Source organism: Mandrillus leucophaeus, unplaced genomic scaffold (genome assembly GCF_000951045.1).
Source record: "Mandrillus leucophaeus isolate KB7577 unplaced genomic scaffold, Mleu.le_1.0 Scaffold121, whole genome shotgun sequence".
Taxonomy (NCBI): domain Eukaryota; kingdom Metazoa; phylum Chordata; class Mammalia; order Primates; family Cercopithecidae; genus Mandrillus; species Mandrillus leucophaeus.
The window spans coordinates 2,234,876-2,253,729 of NW_012100432.1; the positions used below are offsets into that span (position 1 = coordinate 2,234,876).

Consider the following 18,854-nt stretch of genomic DNA (forward strand, 5'->3'; position numbering starts at 1 on the left):
TTTACAGTGAAGATGACGTCTGCCATACCCGCCAGTTAGCTAGAAACATCTCCTTTGCGTGTCAAGACAAGATGTGAAATAAGTCTTGATAATTATGAATGTCAGATGTAAGAAGGAAGCATGTCAATAGTTCATGAGATACCTGTGCCATTCCTGGGGCTTGACTAGTTTCTTTGCCTTTTCTGAAATCTGCCACTGAAAGGAGTCGGGAAGGAAACTGGCACAGCCTCTCTTAGGGTAAGATTTCTACACTGTGGCATTATTGACACTGGGAGGAAAGAGTCTTTGTTTTGAAGGTCTGTCTTGTGCATTGTAGGATGTGTGGCATCACCCCTGGACTCTTGCATACTGGATGCCAGTAGCAGCACCCACTCCTCACATAGTTAAGACAACCAAAAGTATCTCCAGACATTGCCTAAAATTCCTTGAAGGGCAAAACTGCCTGTAGAGAGCCCCCATAATAGGCAGGAGCACCTTAATGTAAATTTCTGTGTGGGTTACCCTCCTGTTTCCCCCACCTACCCCTTCAGTGGTAAGCCCCTTGATGACAGAAATGAGATATTTTCTTTCATGTTGAGGTCCCACTTTCTTTTCTAACACACAATGTATAGAGATTTGGGGATTGACTATGCCATTGCTTTTTTTTTTTTCAGACGGAATCTCACTCTGTCACCAGGCTGGAGTGCAGTGGTGCAGTCTCGACTCACTGCAACCTCTGCCTCGTGGGTTCAAGTGATTCTCTTGCCTCAGCCTCCCGAGTAGCTGGGACTACAGGCATGTGCCACCACACCCAGCTAATATTTATATTTTTAGAAAGACAGGGTTTCACCATGTTGGCCAGAATGGTCTCGATCTCTTGATATCGTGATCTACCTACCGCGGCCTCCCAAAGTGCTGGGATTAAAGGCGTGAGCCACCGTGCCTGACCGCCATTGCTTTTTAGTTTTTGTTTTTATCCAAGCCCATAATATAGTGGATTTTTAAATAAAAGGGCAATCTTGGCATTTCTCTTCTTCCTGTTTTTGTTACTGGTTCACAACTGAGTATGTAACAACTGGTACTTCAGTGGTACAGTGGCCTATTTTCTTTCTTATAAAAGACATTACTATATCATACAATATTTTAACCTTTCCTTTACAAATCTCATGATACTGAGATGCTTTTGGTTAACAAAAATTGCCATTGAGTCTGGAAGACTGTTTGTTTCCCGACTGACCAGCCCCCTCATCTCATCCTTCTCACAAAGAAAGAAAGAAAGAAAGAAAGAAACCCTCAACCCTTAAATTAGTCAAAGTCCTAAGGCAGTTTTCCCAGAACAAATGTCCATATTGACTTTCTCCGTTGTTAGGTCCTGTCCTTGTTGACCCGTTGCTGGCTTGAGGGGCTGATTCTGTTCACTTTGGAATTGGGTAGCGTTTTGGTTTAACAACAGTGTCCACCCACCTGAGGACCAAATTTTCAGGAGAAGCCTTATTTATAATAAGGTACAAAAACAAATACTCAGAAGAAATAGTGATTACATAGACCCTCTGAACAGTTTCAAAACCAGAAATAATTACATTGAATCTATGAATCCTATACATAACTCACAATTTGGTAGTGTTTCACAAAGTGTTGAGGGGTAAGCCTCAATTTCCTCATCCCGAAAATGGAGATAATAACATTCGGTACTTCGTAGGATTGTAATGAGGATTAAATAAGTGAATCCATTGAAAACTTTCAGAAAAACTACCTGTAACATAGCCCTCAATAATTGCTTTATTTTCTTTCTTTTGGAAATGGAGTCTTGCTCTGTCACCTAGGCTGGAATGCATTGATGCGATCTTGGCTCACTGCAACCTCTGCCTCCCGGGTTCAATCAATTCTGCTGCCCCAGCCTCCTGAGTAACTGGGTAACTGGGACTGCAGACACACACCACCAAGCCTGGCTAATTTTTTGTATTTTTAGTAGAGACGGGGTTTCACCATGTTTGCCTGAAGTGATGTGCCTGCCTTGGCCTCCCAAAGTGCTGGGATTGCAGGCATGAGCCACCACACCCGGCCTATTTTCACTTTTTAATTCTTTTCCTAATTATGAGGAGTCTCTATATCTTCCCCTTTTCCCACCTCCTTTAAAATTCCTACCTATATTCTCCGAAGAAGTAGTCTGTCCTCTTCCTCTTTATATGCATTATCCCTTATTTTTATCACACAAATCCAAATGGGACTATCCAAAGCACGTATATTGGCCTGGTATAGGTGTGGCCTCCCTTTACAGATTTTTATAGATTTTCAAAAAATTTTAAATCTCTGAGAATTTGCTTTGTAGAGTATGATAAATCATAGTGTTTTTTTGCAAATATACTTTTTATAGTGAAGAAAAATAAAGCTCCACCTAAATACCTATATAAGCTTAAGTTTCAGGTGATTGCATGTTTTAGATGACATCCATGTAAATCATTGGCCAGTTTGTTTGAAAGAGGTAGTCCTGATTTTCTTGATCTGAAAAGGTCGATATGAATTCAGTTCTGTACCCTCTGCGCAAGTTTTTCAAAAAATGTGTCCTTTGTGGCTAAAACACACATTCCTGATTGAATCAATGAGAGCACTCCATGGGCAAATCCAGCTTATTTTGCTTGTTACCGCGATGTTTCTCTGAGTTCTTGTGCTGAAAACGCGACAGAAGAATCGCGGGAATCATCCTGAATCCATAACCAATTCACGCAACACCAAGTTAGGTCCCTTAGAGCAAAATAGCTGGCGAAGGTCCAGAATAGCAAGCTAAAAAGCAGATATTTGATACTTGTAATAGGCTGATAGATGCACTAAGTGCTTGCTTAATAAACTCGCTACCATAACGCTTTTCCTTTTATGGAGAAAGAGGACATAAATAAGTAAAAGTAAAATATCGAATACATAAATGTGTGTGCACTATGTGAATATGTACAGGTTGTCTCAAATGTATACGAAAGCAGAGTGAATAATAGATGAACCCTTCGTGTAACTCATCACCCAGCTTCGACAGTTATTGACTCGGCTCACCCTGCTTCACGGATACCTCCCTCTAACTTGCAAATCTTAGACGTAATTTCATCTTTAAATATCTCTCGTAGTTTGTTTAACTTCTCTCCAGAAAACTGTACAGTCAAAAGTTTGCATACAATTTTCAGGAATTTACAGTTTCCCTAAAACCCAGTTAAAGAACCATTGACTGAGCCAGCTCATTTGGAAGTATGAGAGGAAAGATGTCACGAAAGCCTTCTGTATGAGACTGTGGCCTGCAGGTGTCCCAGCTCTAACATTCTTGTTTTTCCCCTTTGTCTCTTACTCTCACAATCCATCTGTGATGTCTGAGTTAGCTAAAGAGAAAAAGATAAAAGAATACAGGAAAGAGGCTGAATATTTCCTTCACCTTTTAAGGTCCTCTCCTCTCCTTCTTGGTGGCTTTATGTTTTTTTTGAGAATGTGAGCTATATGATTTAACACTAATCCACTTGGATGTGAAAGCAAAAATTCCAAGGCTAACAATCATAGAGAACATTCTTTATTGAGCATTTACTATGTGCCAAGTACTTTTCATGCATCTCATCACTTAAGCTTATCAGCATCTCCAGCAACTATTGGGTAGGTAGGATCCATGAGCCCATTTTGTAAAGAGAAAACTCTTTACAAAATGAAGTCCAAAGCATTTAAGCAACTTGCCCAGGACTTGAACTCAGATCTATTTGAAATTCCATTCAGATGTTTAGCAATACTAAACCACCTCTCTCCATTGTACTCTGACAGTGGGTCATATTCTTAGCTATGTGTCCCAAGCAGGCATATGTGGAGTATTTTATAGCTGTGTGCACCATTTATAACAACTTCTTCATGGTGGTGTGAGGCATTTCAGAGCATTATATAAGAAAGTCTCTTAATGTTTGTGCTGTTTTTAAGTTAGACTTGGTGCAAGCCAAGAAGAAGCCAAGGGCATTTTTAAAGTGTTCATCAGATCATGTTGATTCTCTATGAAAACATCTGAATGGCTTCTTACAAGTAGTAGAGATTAAAAATCAAATTCCTTTCAATGGCCTGCAAAGCCCTGCAACATCTGACTCAGTCATCCTCTTCAGGGCACTCACTGACCTTGTCAGTACTCCAACAGTGCTGGCTCTGTGGTTGTTGATCTCGCTCTTATTCATCGAATATGCTGGACTGTGCTTCCTACCTGAGTATCTCATCTCTTCTGTGCCTCACCATAGCTGGCTTCTCATCACTGGGGTTCCACTCAACATGTTGCCTCTAGAATAGCTTTGTTGCAATGGCCTTTTTTTCTCTTTTATTGTCTGCATTGCACTTCTCATTGTATGAGATTCTTATTCCTTTGTTGGTTCATTACTCTGTGTTTGTCTCTGCTTCCCCACCTTAAATATGATCTTCATGGGATCAGGGCCTGTGCTTTAGTTGCTGCTCAGTCTGTAACACCGAGTGCTGAGTAAATCCTGGTTGAATGAATGAATGGTTTGTTAAGTGGGAATGGTTACATTAAACCTGCATGCAAAGCTCTCAGCACAGTGCATGGAAAGCACTCCCGAGCTGCTGCTGTTGTTGGTGAGGTTAATTCCAATCTTGAATTTCATCATAACATAATCTACAAGGCAAGTTTTAAGAATTTCCCAAGACAATGCAGTTTCTCAAAAACCAGATGGACCCTGAGTCTCATGATATAGATCCTGAAGTTGTGTTATTATGAGGTGGCTGCTTTTTGACAGTTTTTAGCTTCTATGGGCTTGACCTTCAAACCAGTAGCATTCAGCAGCTCTCATCTCTGCCTAGGGGCTTTCTGACCTTTTGCTTAGGCCCAAGGCAATGTTTTCATGTCTGACAAACTTGACCACTGCCAGTTTCTTAAGAGTGTCGGTACTTACAGAAGGAGTTGTTCTGCCTGTGCTGTAATTATCTCTAATACCCGATAAACTGCAAACAATGGGGGCATTTGAGGGGGGAAATGCTACAACAAAAAGACGTCTGCGATTCTGAGGCAGGGCTAAACTGGGGCACGTGGAAAAGTTCTAGCGTGTGGAATGCTGCACTGGCAGCTCCCATGAGGAGGGGGGATCTGAATGGTCCTGACAATGGGCCATTATAAAGGCACTCTTGAACCACGTAATTGTGGCCCTTTACAAAACCATAAAAATGTGTCAAATATTATACAAATGCAAACTGTATAAGCTTGCATGTTAGACCAAAAATCTCAGAAAAAACGAAGTCCTCTCCATCTGATCAAGCAGTTCAAGAAAAAGTTGAAACAAGGCGTATGTATTTCACCATTGTGTAACCACTTCGTGGGTTTATTTGTTGTTTGCAAAATTTTCAGTAGAGGACTTCTGCCTGAATATATTTTTATTTGTCCAGATCGGTAGGCTTTCATTCTCATGGAATGTCTAGCTTGTTTAAATTACAAAATCAGTGTCATGTTCGTTATGAAAAATAATAAAATAACAATCACTGAGAATTTACCGCTTGGGGATGGTCACTGTTGAGACTTGACTGAATAATTTGTCATTATTATTTTTTTTTTTTGGCTTTGCATGTATAGAAATAGCATTTAAAAATCAATTTTGGATAGCAGTATATATAGTGTTTTTAACCTGCTTTGTGTTCCCATTTACATTAATGAACTTTCCCTCTCATGAAATACTGTTAGATTAACACAGTAACAGATAACCAACCACCACATGTTCCCACTCACACATGGGAGTTGAACAGTGGGAACACATGGACACAGGGAGGGAAACATCACACACCGGGGCCTGTTGAGCGGTGGGGGACAAGGGGAGGGAGAGCATTAGGACAAATACCTAATGCATTCGGGGCTTAAACCTAGATGACAGATTGACAGGTACAGCAAACCACTATGGCACGTGTATACCTATGTAACAAACCTGCACATTCTGCACATGCATCTCAGAACTTAAAGTACAAAATAAATAAATAAATTTGATGTATGAAATTCAATGTAGTGTACTAGACAAGAAATAAACAAAAAAATTGTTGGATAAAATGTGGATTGTAATGACTGCACAGGATCCGTTTATATGTAGTGGTTCTCAACTGAGGGCTGTTTTGTTCCCAGAAGGCATTTAGCAATGTCTGGAGCCAGTTTTGGTTGTCATACTGGAGTGGGACATGCTGTGTTACTTGGCATATAATGGGTATAGGTTAGGGATGCTGGGAGAGAGCAGGCAGTGCACAGATCATCCCCAAAGCAAAGCATTATCTGGCTCCAGTGTCAATAGTGCTGAGGCGGAAAAGCCTGAACTATATGGCTCCTTTATAATTAATTTAATCCATGGCCTATTATTAGATACTTGTTTTCAATTTTTTATTAGAAATTAATGGCTGGCAAACTTTATCTATAAAAAACCAGAGTGTTTTAGACTTTGGGGGCCATCAGGTCCATTACTCAACTATGCTCTTATACTGTTATAGCTTGAAAGCAGCCATAAACTATACATATATGAAAGCATGGCTGTTTTCCCATAAAACTTTGTTGACAAAAACGGGCAGCATGCCCTAGCCAGTAGTCCACCTACTTCTGTTAGAGATAATGCTCTAATAGACGTCTGTGTACCTAAATCTTTGTCCCATATCTGATCATATCCTTAGAAAAGTTCTTGAAAAGAGCCATTGCTGCATAGGCATGTATGTATCTTTTTAAAGTTTATATCCATTTATTTTATTTTTTACGGTTCTACCAATTTATTTTATTTTCTCATATGAGATTGTTCATTTAATGTAGCTTTCTGAACACACTTGTGCCACCATCATTCTGTCAGATTTAGAACCATGTTCAGGGATATGAAGTGTGAATGGGTAAGGTAGGGGTTTGCAGATTTAAAAGTCTTCAGGAATCAGATGGGTTGATGAATAAAGCAGGCTAGTTGTCAGTGTTAGAATAAAGAGTGATGGGAGTGTTGCAAAATGAAGAGTAAGTGCTCATTGAAAAGGAGAAGCTACTTCTCAACTCTGTTGCTTTTCAACTCTGGTAAGTCGCTGGCCCAATAGTGCAGTTTGGTATCACTAGATCTTCTGATTTATCAACCAGAAAAGAGAAATCCAAACTCTGGTTTGAGAAACCAGAAACCAAATTTTGGTTTGAAAACTCTCAATTTTTCATCGTTGGTGACAAATTCATAGAACACTAAATTCTGTCTATGTGAACAGATTTGTCTGTGATTTGTGTCCATGGACTGCCAGCTTGGGGACCTTGGAATAACTGTGACTTATCAAGGGGTCTACAGCTAGAGGTGAAAGCAAATCTCAGGCTTCTGGCCGGGCATTTGAGACCCACAGGGGCCTGCTGGCTTGTTCTACTGCTAGATGAGAGCTGTAAGAATTGGCGGTCTTTGGGCAGCCCCTGATAGAAAAGGAAGCTTTATCATGTGAAGTAGGGTGGCAAGCTGTGACTCAGCTGCCTGGCCTGAAGACTTAGTTCCTCTAGAGCTTTCTAACTTAGGAAGACTGAGGGACTGTCACACTCCATTTCCTTAGGACGCTTCCAGAGGTGGTCAGACTCCTAGCATACAACCCCTGCCTACAGAGTGTGGCCCCTTGTTCTTCGGGTCTGCCCTTTATCCATGCATGCCAGCCACACTGGCTCCATACTGCTTCATTGATGTACAAAATACTTGCTGAGTGCCCACTGTGTGCCAAGCTGTGTTCTGGACAAAGCAGAGCAAAGGAGGGAGGATCAGGAGCACTGGTAGGGTGTGGGCTGGATATGTGAATATGTCCAGGATAGTTGTAGGAGACAAGGTCAATGAGATAATGCTCCTGGGGTGGGCTGGAGTGGGAGAAGTAGGCACAGTGGACAGGGGTCTGTAGAATCTACCTGGAGAACTAACAAGCTAGTGTGGATTTCTGAACACCATGCTCAGAGATTCTGAATCATTAGCTCTTGTTTGGGGCCCTGGAATGTGCCTTTCTAATAAGCACTGTGAATAGCATTGATATAGGGACTTCTAGGCCATTGCAAATACTTTGTTTTTTTTTTTTTCTCAGAGATAAGTAGGGAACCATTACAGAGGTGGGGTTTTTCTTTTTGTTTGTTTGTTTGTTTTGGTTTAGTTTCTATAGAGAAATAACTTGATCTGACAATATCACAAGATCCCCCTGTTCATTGTATTGAAAATACACCATCAGAGTGCCAAGACAGAAGCAGGTAGAAGAGTCAGGAAGCTTTCCGTCATCTAAGTTTGAAGAGATGGTGGCTTGGATCAGATGGTAACAGGGGAGCGTGAAAATCCATCAAATTCTGGATATTTTCTGAAGATGGAAACAATACTTCTTGGTGGGTTGGATACAGGGTATGAAAGAAAGGAGTCAAAGATGACCATGGTTTGTAGAATGAGCAGCTAGGTTAAGCCAGAGGAAGACCATTTTTTGACCTACCCCCCAAAAATGGCAATTTCCTATGTTTCAACCTAATAGAAAAAAATGGAGTTGCCAACTGTGAAGATGCAGAAGACCGTGGGAGGAGCTGATTTGGAAGAGTGAATGAACATGCTGAGCTTGAGATGTCTGCAGTCCTCCAAATGGTGCCATCTTGTAGGCCAGTGGAGATGAGTCTGGTTCTCAGAGACCTCTGTTCTGGGCTGCTTAAATCCATGTGACTGGGTTCGATCACCAGGGCTGTGAGTGTAGATAGATGACATCAAGCTCTGATCCTTGAGGCACCCTGACATTTAGGGAGGAAAAGAGGAGAAAGCTAGCTAAGGAGAGTGAGAAGAAAAGAAGAAGGTGAGAGAAAAACCAGACAAGTGTGGTAAATTGAAAGCCAAGTAAATAACATGTATTAAGAGCCTCCTTGCTGTTCTTTGAACAACCAAGACTTGTTCACACCTGAGGACTGTGTTCTTGGCTGGGATGCTGTTCTTGCCAATCTGCCTGGCTCATCTCACCAACTTCAGGCCTGGGCCTCAGTGTCATACTCTGTGAGGCCCTTACCTAAACACACTGTGTAAGATTTGCATAGTTGCCTGACATCTCATTGGTGCTGAAGCAATATTTGTTGATTGAATGGTGAACATACAACTTTTGATGAAGGCAGCAGTCCAGTTGAGAACATATTAAAGCCTTGCTGCTTGGGATGTAGCGTGTTCCCTGGACCGATTGGGTCAGCATCCCCTGGCAGCTTGTTAGAAATTCAGAATCTTGGGCTCTAGCCCAGACCTGTGGCATCACACTCCGCATTTAACAAGATCCTCAAGTGATTTGTATACACATTAACGTTTGCTCCCAATCCTGTATTTAATTTTCTGTGAATGGCAAGAGGACAATTGAGTATACTCTCTCAGATGGGAACAGCTCAAAGTAAGAAGTTAAAAGAATCAAAATCAAGTCTCTTCAATAGTTGTTTCTGTATTCAATTAGAAAGTTATGATACAGTTTAAAAGCAAAAGAAACCTGTGTGTCGAGACTTTCAAGAATATTTTATGTGATTATCCCCATATCATTTTTACTTTTATTTTATTTTATATGGTTATTCCACATATCTTTCTTACTGTTACTTTGAATTGGCATAAGCTAGGAGTACATATAAAATGCATGGCATCTGGTACATGGTAGGCAAGTTTGAGAGAATGAGCACTAATTCCGTTCTTTATATTTTAATACATCCTGCTATTTAATGTAACATATTCACTCATAATGTCTTCTGAGACCTTCATTTAAGAGAAATGGTTAAGTGTAGTGGCCTTACTGCTTCTTTTCCCATAGGAATTTGATTCTGAAAGTCGTGTTTTATTCTCTGATTATCAATACTCTGTAGGCAGATGGCTACCACTCCTAAATCCCTCCTACGTCTATTCGGCTGAGATAAAACCACATGTTCTTTTTATTATCATGGTCTTTAGCTTATTTTAGCCTGAGGGAGAAAAAAATAATATATATATTAGGGATTTTCTCATGATAACATCTTTTCTTTCTGAGGCTACTAAATATTGTTTGTCCTAAAATCAAAGTATGCCCATCTTGTGGTTTATAATAAGCGTGCTGTTTTATACGTCATTAGCTAAGGATAAAAGACTTGCTGGGAATTTTTGGTAGGGCTAGTCTAGTCTATTCTATTTTAACATCAAATTTTCAGAAAAGTACATTTGTTATCCTTTTCTTTTATACGTATTTACAGCTCAATTCTCTGAATTCAGAAGCCTGCAAAGTAATAAGACAGGAAGTAGTGTGAAAGTATACAGACCCATAAATATGCGATATAAATTTATATATATTTATTTGTGCACACCTGGGATATGTGAATACACCTCTGGACTTACACAATTTTATCTTCCCTTCTTATTCAGTTAAAGCCCTAGATCAGAACTGACCCACAGCAGAGCGTGCTTCTCTATTTCACCTCTATGCACAGAATAATGGAGACATGGCTCTGGTTTCTAACCCTGGCAAGTTGTTTAGTTTTCCTCTCAGTTTCTGTTTCTGTAGCTTTAAAAGGCGGGGGGGTGGTAATTAAGATGCTCGTCCAGTTAAGACAGTAGTTGGAAAAGCAACTGTAAAATTATGTATACCTATACTATTTCTTTTTATTAAAATCACCCCATTCTTTCCTTCAAATCTGCTAAAACGTCTGTTGAGTAGGAAAGCTCAATTCTAGTTTGGTGAAACTTTCCTAGAGAGCAGGGGTCAGCATTTTCCATAAAAAGCCACAGCGTAGATATTTTAGGCCTTAGGGGTCCCACAGACTCTGTTGCTACTCTTCACATCTGCTATTGCAGCAAGGACGCCGCCCTGGACAACATGTAAACTAACGGATGTGGCTGTGTTCCGATAAAACTTTATTTATTCAAATTGAAATCTGAATTTTATATAATTTTCATGTGTCATGAAATATTCTTCTTTTCATTTTTTTCAACTATTTAAAAATGTAAAATCCATTCTTACTTTATAGACCATACAGGCAGCAGACTGAGTTAGGCTGAGGGGTAGACAGACTCCTGTTGTAGAGAAAAAGCACTGGGTTTGTCAACCATAGCCATTTCGAGCCTTTCTTTATTTAAGACTCTTTTGCTTTGCATTTGCATCTGATTTTGATTCTTCTCCTTTAGGTCAGGATTCATACCCTTGTTGTTTTTACTTCTTGTTAAGGACACCTTTGTACAGATTGTACAGTAAACAAGATTATATGTCCAAGGACATGTGTTCTGGGCTTTTGTTTTCTTTTGTGGTAATGTAATTGTGGGACTGAAAAGAACCTCGCCACTTAATCAGATGTGACCCTATGCAAGACTATCCTAGTTATTTAAGAACGCTTTCTCTGTTTTACCAGTTTTTTCAGGAAATATGATCACATAACTGACTTTCTCTATGGATTGCCATTTTAAAAACAGTATGAAAAGAATAGTAGTGTGGTGGTAGATAACAATTGATTAAAGGTTAATCCCTTTAGTTTTCTTTAAACTGATTGAGCAAAAGAACACATTATCTCTCTAAACATAAGTGATAAATCTGAACATTGTGTTGAATTATTTAAAAAAATATTTATAAAGCCATTCGAGGCGTAAACCTGGGAGGTGGAGCTTGCAGTGAGCTGAGATCCGGCCACTGCACTCCAGCCTGGGTGACAGAGTGAGACTCCGTCTCAAAAAAAAAAAAAAAGCCATTTGAGTGTAGAAGCATGTCCTAGCTACTCAGGAGGCTGAGGTGGGAAGATACCATGAGCCCAGGAGTTCAAGGCTGTAGTGTGCCATGATTGCACCTGTGAATAGCCACTGCACTCCAGCCTGGGCAACATAGCAAAACCCTATCTCTAAAAATATAATAAATAAATAAGCAAACTAAAAGGATTAAAAGAATCTACACGCACTTTTACTCGAATTCTGGTTTACAAATAGTAGAGAGAATAGAAGAGCAGTGGATATCTAGATAGGGGTATTTCTTCCCCAGTAAATTCTGTTGTCAGCCAAGATGGTAGTATCTACAGCCACCATCTTAAACTGACATGTGATGTGCTCCAGGATCTCTTTAGAATGAAACTGATGGAAAATAACCTGTCAGTGTTACCCAGGAAGTGGTAAAGCTGAAGTGTGACAGTTAGGAGGTGATCCATTCCGATTCTCTTGCTATCAATTTAAGATCTGAATGAAGAAAGGAAATGAGTGAAATGATAGGAGCGCTAACAATGAATAAAAGTTGCAAAGCCTTTGGGTGTTTGCCCTTTAACTCAGATAGCATAGTTTATATGAAATATAAGTTATATCAATAAATAATATTTTATGGTAAAGTATTCTAGCTTTATTTTACCGTCTGTACTTCAGATGTTCGGCAGTACTCAACTTTTGCTATCTGAATTCCTTAATGTGGTTAGTCATCTGGAAGGTCAAAAACCTGCAAACATTATCAGGAAATCATAAAGATGTTTCTATCCTCTTTAATGCTACATGTATGTTCTTATTTGCATACTTGTTTTATTGGCTATTTAAAAATTAATGAAAGCAAAGTTATTAACTAAAAAGCTATGAATAAGGATGGCTGAAGACAGAAAATAATTTTCCATATAAAGAGCCATTTATATGGCTCTTTAAATTGGCAAAGGACTATAGAGCCTCGTAATAATGCTATGAGGGAGTTCGGGCAGGGTTAGTATCTTTCTCCAGCATCTTCTCGGGGAGAGAAGTGGACATATAGAGGCTATGTCACACACCACCTGTCCACAGTGGGGAGTGACACTGCTGGTGCAGTGATGATGCTGGAATGCCAACCACATTCTAGATCAGGGGTTCTCCAAGTGTGATCAGAAGGCCCTGGTTGTATCTAAGACCCTTGCAGGGGTTCTGCCAGATCTGGACTATTTCAGAATAACACTAAGGTATTGTTTTCCTTTTTCACTCTGATTTCACCAGTATATAGTAGAGTTTTCCAAAGGCTACATGTCGTGTTGAGATGTCATTGTTCTGACATCCTGTGAGATATGTACTAATGCATAATCGTGTGTTTTCAAAATTTCTCAATTTTAATTTCTAATATGCTAAATATTGATAGACATAATCTATGTAAATAAAGTAAATTTAAAGAGTGTAAAAGGATCCTAAGACAAAAATGTTTGAGAATTGCTGTTTTAGATATTGTGCTAAAGCCGTTAGAAACATGATCTCATTTAATGCAGAAAACACACATATGAGGCAAGCTCTCCTGTCACTCCCATTCAATATGCTAGGAGATGAGGACCTGGAGAAGTTAATGATTTGCAGAAAGTACAGGGGTAGTAAGTTGCAAAGATAGAATTTGAACCCAGGTTGCAAGTTAAGAACTCTGCTGACTGTGTTGTCAGGCACATTGTCTGTCAAAGAAGCACCAGGAAAAGGCTGGATTCGGACACTAACTTCTCATAACCTAGGCTATCTCCAAGGGAATGTAAATATGAAGATCATCCTTATAGACAGTGTAAAATAGAGATTATTTTCTAGTGGTTTGTGGGCTGAGGCTTGTATTCTGTGAAACACAAAACAGTTGAGCATCAGATTTTTAAACCTGGAGGATTTTACTAAAAAAAGAAGTTTGGATTGCCAGCCACCCTTGAAAAATTTGGAGATTGAGCTAGGTTGGACTCGTGTTCCCACATGTCCACAATCAGCTGCAGCTTTTGTCTGCTGTTCCTGCTAGGAACAGTGTGTCCTCTGGTTTGCCACAGACCTCACTACTCCTTATTACCTTCCTCATAGCTCATGTTCCTCATTTATGTTGCCTGTTTGAGGTGTTTGGGTTGGAAACAACTGGAGATGTTCTGTCGACTGCATAGTGTTTATAGGCCATCTGCTTTCAACCTAAAAATAAAAAGTTATTAACAGTAAAAGAGCCAAATATATCCCATTCTGCTTACCCAAACCTGGATGTAATAAAGACCTCACTGACAGTGCCACCTGGAAAGCAAATTGCTTCTTTCTTTACCAAAGCATAATATTCGGATTCATTAAAGAATTAGGATCTGCCAGTAAATTAACATTTATTTTTAAACGTGAATCTCTTTTCAAGTGTAATAGTGAAATAAGCACATTCCACTCATTGCCCTCATTTTATGTTTATTTTAGTAATGTCTATTGTCCTCATCATTATCATGTCTGGACCCTTTATTAAAGCAAAGTCTCTGTGAACCTCTGTGTACATGCTAAATCAGTCATTTGAAACAATTTGAGGTTGGCAACCTGATGGACTGCATTATCCTGGGCATTTAGACAACATTATTGAATTTCAAATTTTTATGCTTAACATTTGTCAACAGTAGGTATTAAGCATTTATCACAATTTATAGGTATATATTTGCTTGCCTCTTTTCTTTTTTTGCCTCACCCCAGAATATAAGTTTCATAAAGCTGGAAATTATATCTGTTTGTTCACAATGTATGTTCTATGCTTTGTACAGTGTTTAGCACATAACAGTCAATAATGAATGAATAAAGGAATAAATATGTAAATGTATCGGTTGTGTATATGATAACTCATTATTCTGTAGTCTTAAGAATAATATTTAAAAATTCTTGGCAAAAAGGCTCATGCTTTTTCATTTGAGAGTTAAATAGGGGAGATACTTAGTTCTTATTATCTGCATAAATATACATCCACTTCTGTGTGTGCTATGTTCTATTTAGGATAGTTCCCGGTCTTCCTGATGTGAGGTCAATAGGCAGGTTACAAATCTACGTAGCTAAGAATAAGGTGCATATTAAAACCAGGATGCAAGAAGAGGCTGTTGAGCTTGAACATTCAGCCCAGAGTCTCTTCTCTTCTATACTAAAAGATAGTCATCCTGCAGTCGGAAGTGGCAGTTATTCGGCCATTGGAAAAGTCTCATGTAATAGTAGCTTTTAGATGATGTCTCCTCCAAAGGGGCATCCTGCTCTTAACCTATTGCTGAAAGAGAAATACCATTGTCTATTAATACTACTGGAACTAAAGATGAATAGTGAATTGGACTTGATCTGACAGTGAGTTTGACTTTGATAGCTCGTCACTTAAAAAGGTTCTTTTATATTTATGAAAAAAAGCATGACGTCAAGCCAGGGGGAAAAATTGATATCAACATTTAAGAGCAAACTCGTAGGGCTTCCAAAAAAAAAAAGGCCCTTGTGTGAACTTTTTTTTTTTTACATGCATAACTAATTAGCTTAGGTTATTATAAGCAGGGCTTCTGTGATAAAGTTTCCGGTGGTGTCTCGGGATACCTTGTTTATAGTGCCTTCTCTATGCCAGCCCATCTTCAAACTGGAATTACAGAAAGTAGAGGGAGGGCTAGTCTACCATCTCTCATTGGATTGGGGCCACCTAAAGCGTTGTTATGCTGGAAATGCTAGAATATAATCACTATCAGGTGAGCTTTATTCTGACTCATATTCAGTCTTTGAAATATAATGTAATAAATTGATTTAATACACTTTTTTTGTAATAAACATACTGTTTTCAATAAGTACAAATCTACTCTTTTAATGCTGTTTATTGTTTGATGCCATAAGAAGTAATCCAATGTAGTTTTGAACAAAGTAAATATTAGTAGGATTCTTTTTTTTTTTTTTTTTTTGCCTAGTGTGTGGCTAAACTGTCTTCATCAGCTCCTGTTCATTGCTCATAAGATTAAATTGTCTTTATCAGGAAAAAAGTGACTTAAAATTGAATAATGTTGTTTTTGGGAGAAAAGTATTTCTCATTCTAAATTACTGTCTGTAGGAAAGCAGAAAAAACATCCTCTTGACTTGTTAATAGTCATGTCTTTTAAAACACATACGTATAAGTGTTATGCATTTGAAAGAAACTACTTAATGTAGAATTGCTTTTTATGTTGAGTTTTTTCTTAATTAAAATGTTGAATAATCATGTCCAAATGGAAGTGGGAGAATTAATCCACAACTGGTTGATTTAATCACTGGAAGATTTCTATTTATTTTCTACAGCCATTTTACACAGTTGGTTCTTAAGGAGATGTGTGTGTGTGTGTGTGTGTGTGTTTTAAAAAGAAAGCTGTTCTGTTTTCCAAGGAAAGTGAAACAAACTGAGTTATGCCCCTTCTTCTACATTTTTATTTTGTTCTTAATAAAACTTTTCATGTGTGTTGGGGAAGTTTTTGCCCTAAGATAATTTCAAACTTTTAATTATCAGATATGAGAAGAAGATTTGAAAGAGATGTATAGTTAATTAGCAGGGAAACAAAATAGGGCAAAGTATTACCCCAAATCCTACGAGTTAGACTTTAAACTTCAGTAATATCAAAATCCGTTAGCACAGTGCCTGGTACATAACAAAGGCTTAATAATTTATTCTGTTGGAGGACTGGTCAGTTTCACGTTTGTGCCTGAAAGAAGAGCCATCTGAAACTCACAAATAACAGCGCTGTCTTCTTTTCCCTCCATGGCTATGTTCAGGTGCAGACCCACCTCGAAAACCCCACCAAGTACCACATACAGCAAGCCCAACGGCAGCAGGTAAAGCAGTACCTTTCTACCACTTTAGCAAATAAACATGCCAACCAAGTCCTGAGCTTGCCATGTCCAAACCAGCCTGGCGATCATGTCATGCCACCGGTGCCGGGGAGCAGCGCACCCAACAGCCCCATGGCTATGCTTACGCTTAACTCCAACTGTGAAAAAGAGGTAATTCATGTCTCCTCTCCTCTCCTGTTTTCTTATGCTAAATAACTTGTCTGTTGAATATGATTCCCACACTTAACTGTGGACTCTAGTTTGTCCTTGTGGTCACATTTACCAGCCTTTGTCCCTGATTCACCATCATGGCTGTGGCATTCCAGCCTCTTGTCCCCGTCACTGGGTTATTGGGTGTACGGCACATGACGGGAGACCTGGCCCTCTCCAAGTGAAACGTGGAGGCGAGGACACTTTTGCCACTTGCTTCTTCTTCCTTAGCTGAGTGCTTTCTTCTCTTCCATGCCTTTCAGTTTATGAAGCAGTGAAAATGAAGAGAGAGGAGAAGGGGAGGTGGAAAAGGAAAAGCAAAAATAGAAGAGGTGTGGGACAGGCGGTTTAGAAGTTCCGCTTGTTGTGAATGTCTGGAATATTATTTTTATTTCTCCCTGAGTTGGGGGCAAAAAGCATGGAATGTGCATGGATGGATTTGAATCATATAGCACATGAGACTTTAACGGAAACGAAACGCAAAGGTTTAATTGCTGGATACATTCTGTTTCAATAATAAAATTGCTGCTGCCCATTAAATCTGCTTTGGTAAAGGCTGGATTGGAGACAAGACTCAAACTACCTTCAAGCTAATTGGTGCATCAAAATTTGGAGCATATGAATACCTGAGAGTTGTGATTTAATGCTCATTATTTCCAAATTATGAGATGATGAGCTTCATCTCAGTGGGATTTACTGTACTATGTACTATGAAGTGTTTATGCAAATTCAGAGGCAACTTTTCTAAAGTTGGATTGATTTTAATTTCTAGAGGGACTAAAATCTTTGCCCCTCTGCCCAAACCAACTGCTTTATTTTTCTGTACCCAAATTTGTCATCTAGCAAGATGATTTGACACAAGTTCTTCCTTCATTATTTCATCTCTTGGTCAGATTCCACTTTGTTTGAAAGCTTAGTTCATCTTGTTGCTGTGCCATCAGCTTTGTGTGAACAGGTCACTTAAAAAGTCATTTGCAAATCCAAGTTATAGGCTGCTTTTGCTTGTGTTTTTGCAGGGATTTTATAAGTTTGAAGAGCAAAACAGGGCGGAGAGCGAGTGCCCAGGCATGAACACACATTCACGAGCGTCCTGTATGCAGGTACTGAATGACTTGGCAGCCTGAGGATGTAACACTTTGTAATTAGAATCTATATTTGTGGTGGATCACACCTTCCTGAAAACTTAAGGATTTTTTTCCCCCATTGATTTTTTTTTTTTTAATAGAGAAAGCTGTGAACAGTGCCATTTTCTTCATAGTATCTCATGATTAAATAATGACAAGGAAGAATAAACTAAAATATGGCTTTCCCCTAAGTTGCTCCAAAGATTAAAAACTTCTTGAAATACATAAATTTTAATAAATAAGATATGAAATATGTAATTTAACATAATCAATATATGTTATACAAATTTGTAGGTTAGCAATTTTTGTATTAGTAAAACCAAGATGTGTGCGTATAATCTAGATATTGTTTCCTAAATGGAATCTCGAGCATATATTTTGAAACTATATTAATTTAATAATATGTAATGGATGCTTTCCTAAGTAACTAAAGTTTCTTCTATTACATCCTATTTAATGGATATATAAATTATGCTATATCTATTTATATATCTATGCATGTATATAGATATAGGAGAGAATAATAAGCAACAAAATTTTTTGCCTTTCTATATTTCCTGTCATCAACTTGCATTACTTTTGTCATGAGAGAAAAAAATTATTTTAAAAATGCTATTACATCAAACCCACTAATTTTATTTTTCTAAGAACAAAATTAAAAATGGCAAGGAAACTTTGTTCGTAAGTTTCCTAACCTATTTGCATATTTACCAACTCAATTAGAAAATCATCTCTTAAAGACAAACAAAACAAATAAAAGTGGTGTCAATAGAAATAGAATCTAACAAACAGTGGATAGTAGTTATTCAAAACTGGCCAATTATTTTTTTCTTAGGGGTCACTTAACAAGACTCCTTTTTTGAGTGTTTACTATATTCCTGGTACTTTGAACACTCCGTACAGTTTGTCCTGAAATCATACAAGAATCCATAAGACAATAAATATTATTAACCCCCATTTTAGAGATTGAGAAACTGAGGCTTTAAAAGATCAGAGGCGGCTGAGGGAGGAGAATGGCGTGAACCCGGGAGTCGGAGCTTGCAGTGAGCTGAGATCCGGCCACTGCACTCCAGCCTGGGCAACA

At 38.7% G+C, this 18,854-nt stretch overlaps 1 protein-coding gene across 11 annotated transcripts in view; it reads left to right on the forward strand.

Moving 5' to 3' along the window:
• The window catches only part of MITF (microphthalmia-associated transcription factor), a 226,764-nt gene that overhangs the window by 178,763 nt on the left and 29,147 nt on the right, over positions 1-18,854 (forward strand). For 6 of the 11 annotated variants that reach the window (XM_011971045.1, XM_011971039.1, XM_011971068.1 and 3 more), the window contains exons 3-4: positions 16,380-16,607; positions 17,663-17,746. In XM_011971045.1, coding sequence (XP_011826435.1) covers positions 16,380-16,607; positions 17,663-17,746 — 312 coding nt within the window. Of the gene's footprint in view, positions 1-15,176; positions 15,335-16,379; positions 16,608-16,909; positions 17,631-17,662; positions 17,747-18,854 lie in introns of those variants that run through there. The other 5 variants (XM_011971079.1, XM_011971086.1, XM_011971101.1 and 2 more) reach the window with 3 other exon arrangements.